This window comes from Myxocyprinus asiaticus, chromosome 8, assembly GCF_019703515.2.
Source record: "Myxocyprinus asiaticus isolate MX2 ecotype Aquarium Trade chromosome 8, UBuf_Myxa_2, whole genome shotgun sequence".
Classification (NCBI taxonomy): Eukaryota; Metazoa; Chordata; class Actinopteri; order Cypriniformes; family Catostomidae; genus Myxocyprinus; species Myxocyprinus asiaticus.
The window spans coordinates 10,020,385-10,031,199 of NC_059351.1; the positions used below are offsets into that span (position 1 = coordinate 10,020,385).

The 10,815-nt window shown below is 38.5% G+C and overlaps 1 protein-coding gene across 2 annotated transcripts; it reads right to left on the minus strand.

Annotated features, from left to right (window-relative positions):
- Window positions 1-10,572, minus strand: LOC127445407 (nocturnin-like). Of its 2 annotated transcripts, none has more exons than XM_051705459.1 (3): window positions 10,413-10,572; window positions 3,827-4,102; window positions 1-1,797 (listed from the first exon to the last, which is right to left on the minus strand). In XM_051705459.1, the coding sequence occupies exons 2-3, from the start codon at window positions 4,092-4,094 to the stop codon at window positions 938-940; spliced, it is 1,128 nt and encodes a 375-aa protein (XP_051561419.1). In that variant the 5' UTR covers window positions 4,095-4,102; window positions 10,413-10,572; the 3' UTR covers window positions 1-937. The 2 variants fall into 2 exon arrangements, with proteins under 2 accessions (XP_051561419.1, XP_051561418.1); XM_051705458.1 differs by lacking the exon at window positions 10,413-10,572 and adding an exon at window positions 6,550-10,364.
- Window positions 10,573-10,815: the final 243 nt, after the last annotated feature.

Consider the following 10,815-nt stretch of genomic DNA (forward strand, 5'->3'; position numbering starts at 1 on the left):
TGGAGGACTTTATTCAAAATGAGAAGCTCAGGAGACAGATATTTAGTTCTTGGCATCCATATTAACAACCTGTAATTATTGATAATTTAGACTCTGGTTAAACTAGCCATGAAATAACAATTGAGTATTGTGAACATAGGAAAAGATTCATAAATTAATTAGTAATGCATCATTGTTTAAAGAAATAAAAACCTTCTGTCTGAGTGCATGACAGACAGACACAATCTTTACTTAAATACCTGTTTTCAGATCATGACACCTTCTCAAAAGTACTTTATTTTTTTTTTAACAGTCTGGAAATAACAGAAACACCTATATTATTATGTACAAGTTGGCATATTTCGAACAAGCAATATCTGGAGTAAGTGAATTTCTTGGGAGTAATTTTTAGGAATAAAAATTGATAATTTTTGCTTGTAGACCTATGCACATCAACTGCAGTACATTTAATAAAACAACTTAAGTGTCAAACATCATTCCATAGCCCTAGAAATTAATTTGAAAAAAAAAAAAGAAAAATTCATGTTTACAGTAATGCACCCTCAACAGAAATCTAGGGGCATAGACGTTCTGGTTAGGGTTAACCCTAACCTGCAAACTTGAGTCATGTTAAAACCTACAATGTTTCAGTCCTGTGGTTATACTTTCAAAACTGTATGTCTATTTTAACATTCAGTCTAGTGCAGTACCTTGCCCCCATAGTGCATTACTTTAAAAGTGGTTTTTGTTTGATCTTACAAACTTAGAAATGAATGAAAAAGGTTTTCTGTGGAACAGCAGACCACAGATGCTGTAACTTCTATTGCATCCAGAACATTCCTTCGAGGATGTCCAAACTGAATCACTGATTATTCATGAAACAACAAAAAGAGTATTTAGAAATCTTGTGCCAACACAAGTCTTAACTTGTTTTACGAGATTACCAGTACACCTCTGGTTATTGGGAAGCAAGTGGTAGATCTTTGAAGTTAAAGTCACAGACAAGCGAGAGGTGATCTGAGGGGTAGTTATAGGAAGGCAGCCTGTTTGGGCCAATTTGTTCGGCTGTAGGAAAGTCCAGTACCGCATTTACATTAAACGCTCTATGTGAATACCACACATAATCCAGTGTGTGGCAACTCTCCCCACTAGGACGGATCTTCCATGTTGTGTAAGGCGGCTCAGTTTTTCCATCCATACTCAGACGCTTGTATGCACTGTCCAGTCCAAGACTAGATGTTGCAAAATTTCTATAGACGTCCTCCGATGGCTCAGCATTAAAATCGCCACATACAATCAGTGGAAGGTCAGTCTCTGCATTTTTCTCTGTCTCTAATCTCTGTGCAATGTTCTGCAAGTTCCGCAACAGATCTGAACCTTGTGCACTGCGTAGAACCTCCCAACCACTCCGTGCCTTCAGATGCGTTGATGCAACACAGAACGCCCGTCCTGTTGCTCTGCAATGCAGTGTAGTGATGACTGCAACCTGATTGGTCTTTAGCATCATAGCAGACAATCGTAGGTGCGTTGTGTTTATTAATTGGAAGCGTTTGCGGTTGAAGAACAGAGCGCAGCCATCAGGGCCATTGTTGTTCTCGACATCCAGACAGGGGGACCATGGTTTTGGGCAAAAGCTGCTCTGGTAACCCAAACTAGCCAGAACAGGCTGAAACATGTCAAAGTAGTGATCAACTTCCTGTAGGCACAGGATGTCAGGTCTGTACGTTAGGATCTCCTCCAGGATCAAATACTTCCTTTCAGCCCAGTTCAGAGCATCCATGGGACACTGCACAAAACTGTCCATGCCTTCACCTAATGCTGCAAAGAGACAGATGGAGGTATGGTGAGAAGTTGGAGAAGGTTTTATATAATCTATCATTATTTCCATAATTTGTCCTAATTGAAGCAATGCTGAACATCTTGAACTTTATAAAAACAATTTGGTGCTTGGCTGTAAAAAAGGGTCTGTTACTAGTTATGAAGATCTATGAGAGAAGCTCATTCACAGTGGCTCGAATGTTCACGGGAAAACTTGTATTGTTTAGCGCCAAAAACAATGCAAGTCCTTGCGTGAACATGCATGGCACTGTGAGTGAGCTTCTCTCATGAACTCATTAACGCGCAACAGAGGTCAAGATTTTTCATTGAAAAATTACTTAAAGGGATAGTTCACCCAAAAATTAAAATTCTCTTATCATTTACTCACCCTCATGCGATCCCAGATGTTTCTTTCTTCAGCAGAACACAAACAAAGATGTTTAGAAAAATATCTCAGCTCTGTAGGTCCATACAATGCAAGTGAATAGTGATCAGACCTTTGTAGCTCCAGAAATCACATAAAGGAAACAAAAAAGTAATCCATATGACTCCAGTGGTTAAATCAGTATCTTCAGAAGCAATATAATAGGTGTGGGTGAGAAACAGGACAATATTTAAGTCCCTTTTTTACTCTAAATCTCCACTTTAACTTTTAAATATGAAAGTGAAACTTAACAGGCACCACATGTGACTTTCAGATGTAAAAGTGAAAATTGAGATTTAGAAAAAAGGACTTACATTTGTATCTGTTTCTCAACCACACCTATTATATCGCATCAGACTTATGGATTACTTCTGTTTCCTTTGTGATTTTTTGGAGCTACAAAGGTCTGGTCACCATTCACTTGCATTGTATGGACCTACAGAGCTGAGATATTCTTCTAAAAATCTTTGTTTGTGTTCTGCTAAAGAAAGAAAGTCATACACATCTGGGATGGCATGAGGGTGAGTAAATGCTGAGAGAATTAAAATTTTTGGGTGAACTATCCCTTTAAGCTTTGAGGTTAGTCACAATCAACTGCAATAGAGCACAACAGTCTGGTTCCGGAGGTAAAACCAGTCTATGGAGAATGTAATTTTCTCCATAGACTAATTGATTTTTAACGATTTAACGAACCTTTAAAGAAAGACTTACTGTGAGCTCCGAGGTTGTAAATCGATGGTATATGCTTCTGCTGAAGCCTTCATTCCATGTTATTTCAAATTTGTAAAAACGGCATGTAATAGTGGAATTCCTGATTAAAGACTACACTACCCATATTGTTGAGGAGCAAATACCCACCAATCAAGAGAGTCAAGGTAAAAAAAAAAAAAAAACATGGCAAAAGAGCCTGAACCTCCCACTTTCATGACGCACTATGAATGACGCAATTGAGTCAGTCTCCCTACACTCTCAAACTACGTCTATATTTGTATATATCTGAATATTTTGCAACATAATTACAATATATTTTTTTCAATACTTAATTTCAATAAGTAATTAACAACTTCAAATCAATTTTTTATTTTTTTTGTTTTTACATCATTTTGAATTTGATAACATCAGTCACAATGCTTCATGGGATTGCAATTAATGCCCTCATGAAAGACGTAAAGCACACAGGCTTGTACCTTTGCCTTATTGTCAGATTTTCAAATACTGTACTTTTTTGCTTCATATCAAAGTTTATGCTGTGATTCACCTCAGAGCTGGTTGGTTTGGTTCATGGCTTAGAATTCTTTAATGAAGGATTTTATGTAATCTCTATGGAAAAAAATAACTGGAAATATACTTCCAGAGCCAAGACAGCTAAAAAGAAAATTGGGCAGGCACTGTTGCGCTCTATTGTGTTGAACAGACCTACTGGGATACTCATTAAAAAGCTTTCTTTTTTGGCATAAGAAAGCAGGTCATACTGGTTTGGAAAGATATAAGGGTGAGTGAATTACAACAGAATTTTTATTTTAAGGTGAACTATTCATTTAAGCATGAGTCATATGTAGGTTTTTTAGGTTAGGGTTAGTGATGTATACAGAGTCAGGTTTATACCTTGTGCTAGAACATTCCACTGCATTACTCTGATTGCCGTCTGCCCGGAGTCTTCATGCTCAGTCTGAACAAAAGCTCTGTGCAGCCGGGCTGGCCGGTTTTTCAGAACCTCTTTGCATTCTTGCAACAGCTCCAAAGCATCCACCGGGTCCTGATCTAGATCCAGGTAATTATCCGGATTGTATCCGGATTCATGGGGATGAGGGAGAGCAGGGCTGCTGACAGTCTTAGCCAGGGCACTGTACAGACTGCTAGTGCTGCTGCCCATGGAACATGCTAAAACAAACAAGCTGTCACATTAGGATCTCTCATGAACCCTACCAGGCATATCCTCACAAAAATTCATATTAATGCCTTTTTTTTGCAAATAAAAAAGTTGCTGTTAAATTATTTCAACTTGCGTGACTAGATAGTATGCGACCATCCGAATGGAAGTGATGTATTACAATCAAAACAACGAACACAATGTTTCACAAACTAATTGCAAGTTCGCTTCGACTGCCACTTAGTGGGGAATTGCAAACATCATATCTGAAGGTAATAGACAGTGACAACATGGCAGTATTTAAGCCATCTTTTCACTGGATACCACAGACGACAGTCCGGAAGTCATTCATTTCCACTGGAAATGCATGGAGTTCTGACAATTTGTGAATGTAGAATTTTTTCTTCGTATTTTAGCTCTGGATGCATTAAAATATTTCAACTCGAGTATACTGTATGCAACCGCCCAATCGGATGTGATGCATTCTTTTAAAACTATGAGCGCAAAGTGAGAATTACCAGTGGTATTTGTCTTAAAACTTTATTCTAATTGCCTGCCTTCAGCAGATTGGCCGGTTATGAATGTAGAAGACGGAAAAGATCATTTATGGTGCAAGTATACAACAAAAGGAATTTGTAATTAAATGTGTGATTAAATGTGTAGGGCTATATGTCATTTATTTCTGTAGATGCAAAACCTTCATAATTAAACTATATCTATTAATTTGTACTCTTTAATCACTAATTTAATAATATAATTACAATATAATTATATTGTTATTATTATTATTAATTGGCATGATATAGTTATCAGTGCGTTTCAAGAGTGCCTTCTCCTTTGCAACAAATACAATCCATTGCAAGCACAATTAAAGTTCCTCACGATTCAGATTCTCACTAGGAGGCAAAATGAGACAGTCGTTTGCAAAAGTTGGAGACAGTGAAATGGCGGCTTTACTCAATAGAATCTGACTAGATCAGGAGATGGTCATGCGAGTTCCACCATTTTCACTACCATTGGTAGTCACCACATATAGTCATTGCTCAATTGTATGTAGATAAACTCTGCTCGCCAATGTCAGCTAAAATCGGCAGCTCTCACTGGAAAAAAAAAGGCAACTGATTGTTTAGTCGCTGCAAATTGCTGTCAGAGTGAATGCACCTTTACAATGAGCAGTCGTGCTGAACTGAGACTCTGGGCTAACTTAGGCTTTGCCATCTAATTCCACTTTACTTGATTCTTTCCTGTGTCCTGTCCTCTTCAAATACGGCATGCAAACAAACGGTTAATCCATTTAAAGTTGAGAGCACCACGCAGCACCGATCAGACAGGAGTAGTTAAAACACATCACACTCTGAGCTGAGAGGCGCTCATGCATGTAATAGCTCAGTTGATCTCAAGGTCTCAGTTACATACCATTGCAGACTTTATTTCAATTCAAAAGAATGTCCTGGTTGGTTACACCAGAGGTCTGTGTGTCTAGAGGTCCCTGGTATGACTATCTTGGCCTTAAAGTATTAATCAACCAACCCAACAGTCATTGATTAGCTTTTAACTTAATTGCCTCTCAGCTGCATAGATCACTGAGATTTTTGCTGCTTTCTGTTGCTAAATGATTTAATGCCTGGTGAAACATGATCAGACAGAAAGTCGGCATGTTGTTTCTGAGAGTTCCGGTACCCTAGTTTCGGCCAAATTATGGCAACTAATGGACAAACACCATCTCCAATCACACATTTTTGCATCGACTCCAACAAGGTTACCTTCTCCTGTGGCACAACCGGATGCACAACGCGTCAACAGTGTGGAAGACCCCAGTTCAGATCCCACGTTGAAACCAGGAAGTAATTGCATTTGCATAATCAGTGATGACCACAATACGGAGGGAGCATTTTTCTCTCTAACTTTACATTTTTACTCCACTTATGGTTAGGTTTTGGTTTTGGGTTGGGGGGGGGGGGGGGGTATAGTTTGTAAAATATGCACTCCTCTTTACTGTATTACAGCCTTTACAGCTGAAAACAACTTGCTTCACAACTCGATTTTGCCACCCCTTTCAGGCATTTCACCTGAAAAATTGAGCTCACATGTGCCCATACGCCTAACAACAGTTACCAGTGTTTCAAATTTCGGTAAGCACAGACCTACTGTGTCTGATTTCACTGTGAGATCAGTCTGGAATCTGAAAATATCCATGACTAATTTACTTAAAGAACAAAAGCAAACCTGCTTTCAGGTCAGCACTTACAATTGTTACTACTTTAAATAATGCATATCACTGGGTGACTATACAACTAAACAAATCTAAAAATATTCACTTATCACAAAATAATGATTTTATCCTAAGTCCTTCAAACACATTAAGAGTTTAAGAATCAATATCAATAAACAATACCTTAACCAATTATTCAAGAGTTACAAAGTTTATAACAAAGAAAGAAAAATGTGCTTATCTTACCAACAACTTCCATGACTTTAGATACAGATTTACTTTGTGTGTATGCTGCGAGATTGTACGAGTGGTGTTTCCAACACCAATTCACTACTGGCTGTATGTGTGTGTTAAACTGCTCTTAAAAGACTGAGATTACAGTTTTGATACGTCAGGGACCATATGGACACCCGCAGGTTAGGCGGTTGTTAAAGTGTACATAATGCAACCATTTCACCACATGTGCTTTTATGCACGTCATACAGTCACACTATACTTCTAACCTACTAACATCATTAACAGCACACAAAGACATACGCACACTCTCTTGACCAACAAACCACACTTTTTAATGATAACACATTTCATAGATGGTGTAAGTCTTTAATCGTAAGTGACATCTAACTTGTGCTGCATGGCATTCAGGAAGCCACTTTTGTAACTACTTATGTTACAACATAATTGGTTTGTATCGTCACAACAACCTGAAGCTAAAATTGGCTACAAGCACTTTTGATATTACTTGGTAGGTTATCATCCTAACATGATTGTGGTCCATGGTCAACATATTATAAAATGCATTATTACATTATATTGGTTGATACTAAGGTACTGACATAGTTGTTTTGTACATGTACTATGATAGAATCCTGTCCATTGCCATGGAAAACCTGAAAATATCTAGGAATTTAAAAATTGTGAGTGACTATAAAGCATTTAAATGCTTCTAGTTGCTCTTTTTAAGTGCAATCTCTATAAAATGATTAAAAAAATACAATTCTTATCCAGTAATCACAAAAAATCATGGGAATTAATTGGTGTAGGTACCCTGTATTGTAATAGTAAAGTACCATGGTATTACCTGACACCATCACTGTACCTTTTTTGTAAGGGAAGTGACATTATCCAATATTGGAGGAAACAACTGTGCTAATATACCTCAAAGTTCATGTGGTTTGTATACTGCTCTGCAGAATGGAAATAATGGCCAACCTAATGGCTAAAATATGCACAACAGAATGTTCAATTACAGATAGTAACATCCTGCACTAATATCATGGCAATGAAATCAATGCATCTTCTAACAATCCCTCCATTGCTTTCTGCTTTCAACTAGAAGTTTGGGGTCATGTTTAAAAGTCACGGATCAAAAATAGCTTCAACAAAAACAGTGTGAGGGTAAATTAGAGCTGTAGTGGTACATCAAAGTGATTCTAAAAGGTTAATGTGGTACTGTAAGGGTAAGGTAACCCTAACATTTAACTTGAACTATGACATTTTTTTATTGTGTCTTAGTTGTCCAAACATGACCTGCATGATTTACCTCAGGTAGGGTGGGATGTAGACGAAAACAAAATTGGCCCGTGGCCCTTGCTAGTCTTAATTCGCCCATGAGTGAAAGTGTCCAGGGGCCGGTTGTACCAGCTATACTTAAGATACAACTTAGCCTAGTTGTGGCGTAAATGGGCACTAAGTCACAATTTATGCACTACTAAATATTGGAGTGTTGCACCATTAGACTTGAAATTAAAGGTAGACTGTAACCCTACATATAAACTAAATATTTATGGAAGCATCCAACCAGAAGTAACAGCTGGAATAAAAAAAGCAGACTGATATTTTATGACATCAATGAGTTCATGTTTTGCATGACAAGTTTGACATACAGTATGATGTTGACATTTACACTCGACGAAAAAAAGCCAACTTACTTTTAAGCAGCTCTTCAGCATGAAACCGTTCTAAAGGTGCTGTTTTCAGGGTGTGTCGCCCAGTGTCAAGTTTCAACACATTCAAAATATATACAGGATATATGACTTAGTTACAAACTAACTAGTAAACTCAGCAAAAAAAAGAATCGTCCCAGGACACTGTATTTTAAAGATTATTTTGTAAAAATCCAAATAACTTTTACAGATTTTTATTGTAAAGGGTTTAAACAATGTTTTCCATGCTTGTTCAATGAACTATAAACAATTAATGAACATGCACCTGTGGAACGGTCGTTAAGACAATAATAGCTTACAGATGGTAGGCAATTAAGGTCACAGTTATAAAAACTTAGGACACTAAAGAGACCTTTCTACTGACTCCAAAAAACACCAAAAGAAAAATGCCCAGGGTCCCTGCTCATCTGTGTGAACGTGCCTTAGGCATGCTGCATGGAGGCATGAGGACTGCAGATGTGGCCAGGGCAATAAATTGCAATGTAAGTACTGTGAGATGCCTAAGACAGCGCTACAGGGAGACAGGAAGGACAGCTGATCATCCTCGCAGTGGCAGACCACATGTAACAACACCTGCACAGGATCGGTACATCCGAACATCACACCCGCAGGACAGGTACAGGATGGCAACAACAACTGCCCGAGTTACACCAGGAATGCACAATCCCTCCATCAGTGCTCATACTGTCTGCAATAGGCTGAGAGAGGCTGGACTGAGGGCTTGTAGGCCTGTTGTAAGGCAGGTCCTTACCAGACATCACCGGCAACAACATCACCTATGGGCACAAACCCACCTTCGCTGGACCAGACAGGACTGGCAAAAAGTGCTCTTCACTGATGAGTCACGGTTTTGTCTCACCAGGGGTGATGGTCGGACTCGCGTTTATCATCGAAGGAATGAGCGTTACACCGAGGCCTGTACTCTGGAGCGGGATCGATTTGGAGGTGGAGGGTCCATCATGGTCTGGGGCGGTGTGTCACAGCATCATTGGACTGAGCTTGTTGTCATGGCAGGCGATCTCAATGCTCAATCTCCTCCCTCATGTGGTACCCTTCCTGCAGGCTCAATGTTACATAACCCTCCAGCATGACAATGCCACCAGCCATACTGCTCGTTCTGTGCGTGATTTCTTTTTATGTTCATACAAATATTTACACATGTTAAGTTTGCTGAAAATAAAAGCGGTTGAAAGTGAGAGGACATTTCTTTTTTTGTTGAGTTTAGTTACTAAGCCCTTAGTGTGAACTTTACGTCCCAACTTACGTAAGACCTTAGCTTTTAACAGCTGGTTCAACCCTACCCAGGGTGGTTAGTGAGATTAAGCAAGTAGTATATGGCTGGTCACGTGATCCTAACATGGCAGCCCCCTTGAAGGGACCCTCTCCATGTAAAATAATCCAACTTTTATAAAGCTACTGAAATGACTGGAGTCTTCATCTTATGTGAGTGTTCATGATTTTACACAAACGTTTCAAAATTACAGTTCATTTCTTTAGGAGTAAAACTTTTTTTAATAAGTAAAAAAATACCGTGTGCTCCTTTAAAATGGTTTGTTGCCCGGCTATACTTAGAGATTTCCGATCTATTTTTTAAATTTATTTATTTTTTATAAACCAACAGGCAAAACCAAATAATATTTAAGTATTATTATGTAGGCTAATATTCATTATTACTACTACATATGTAATATGTACTATTTCAGTTATAAAATATGCATAATATCAACTATAATAAGAATATTGTATCGGCTGTGTATCGTTCAAAATGTCTATATCAGGTATACCTGTAAAATGTATTCGTAGCAGACTCATTTGAATTCACGTGTTGTTTTTGATGATCGTTACGTGTAAATGATGTTCATCGACAACAACTGAATTGAGTTGAACGTATATAATAACATATTCTCCGTACTAGAGTCCATTTCTTAAACAGGCCATCACGCAAGCTAGTGGAGCACACACAGCACTTTTACACGATTTGTGATTATGGTTCATTACTTGGTCGTATGGAGAACAGACTGCATTGAGTTTAACTTGCGATCCACCGGACCGATGTGTGAAACAAACAACAAACAAACGGAGAAAAGTGATAAAACGCGACACGACAGCGTAGATATATAAAAGGCAAGTGTTGCTATATGCACAGCCTATTTTGTTACTCACCGGATTGGCGTCAAATAATGAATGCTCCTCTTGTCCGTCAGTTATTGCGTGTATCGATGCAATCTGCCTCAGTGTACGACCATAACTGACCTTCGCAAATGTACACACCGCGCTAACAGAACAGCTGTGAACCAAAGCAAGCAAGGTCACAAGACGGGCTCATTCCTATTCAGTTGAGTTCCATTGCCATCTAACGGAGTGATGCGGTATTGAAAATGCTTTCCACAAGGGGGCACTTTACGTTTTCAAAAACGCAGAATCCTTCATATTATTATTTTGATCTCTCTGGGGACATTTAAACATGAAAAATTAGGTTATCCTAAATATATTAATTCCAAGGATTGCCACATGAGACACAAAAAGACATTCACCCCTGCAATCTCAAGAAATGTTTATGCCCTAT

Excerpts from the sequence above, each read along its gene's own strand:
- LOC127445407 (XM_051705458.1), bottom strand. Across the intron at positions 1,798-3,826 it reads GTGGAATGTTCTAGCACAAG|CATTAGGTGAAGGCATGGAC; the intron begins GTATAAACCTGA and ends GTCTCTTTGCAG.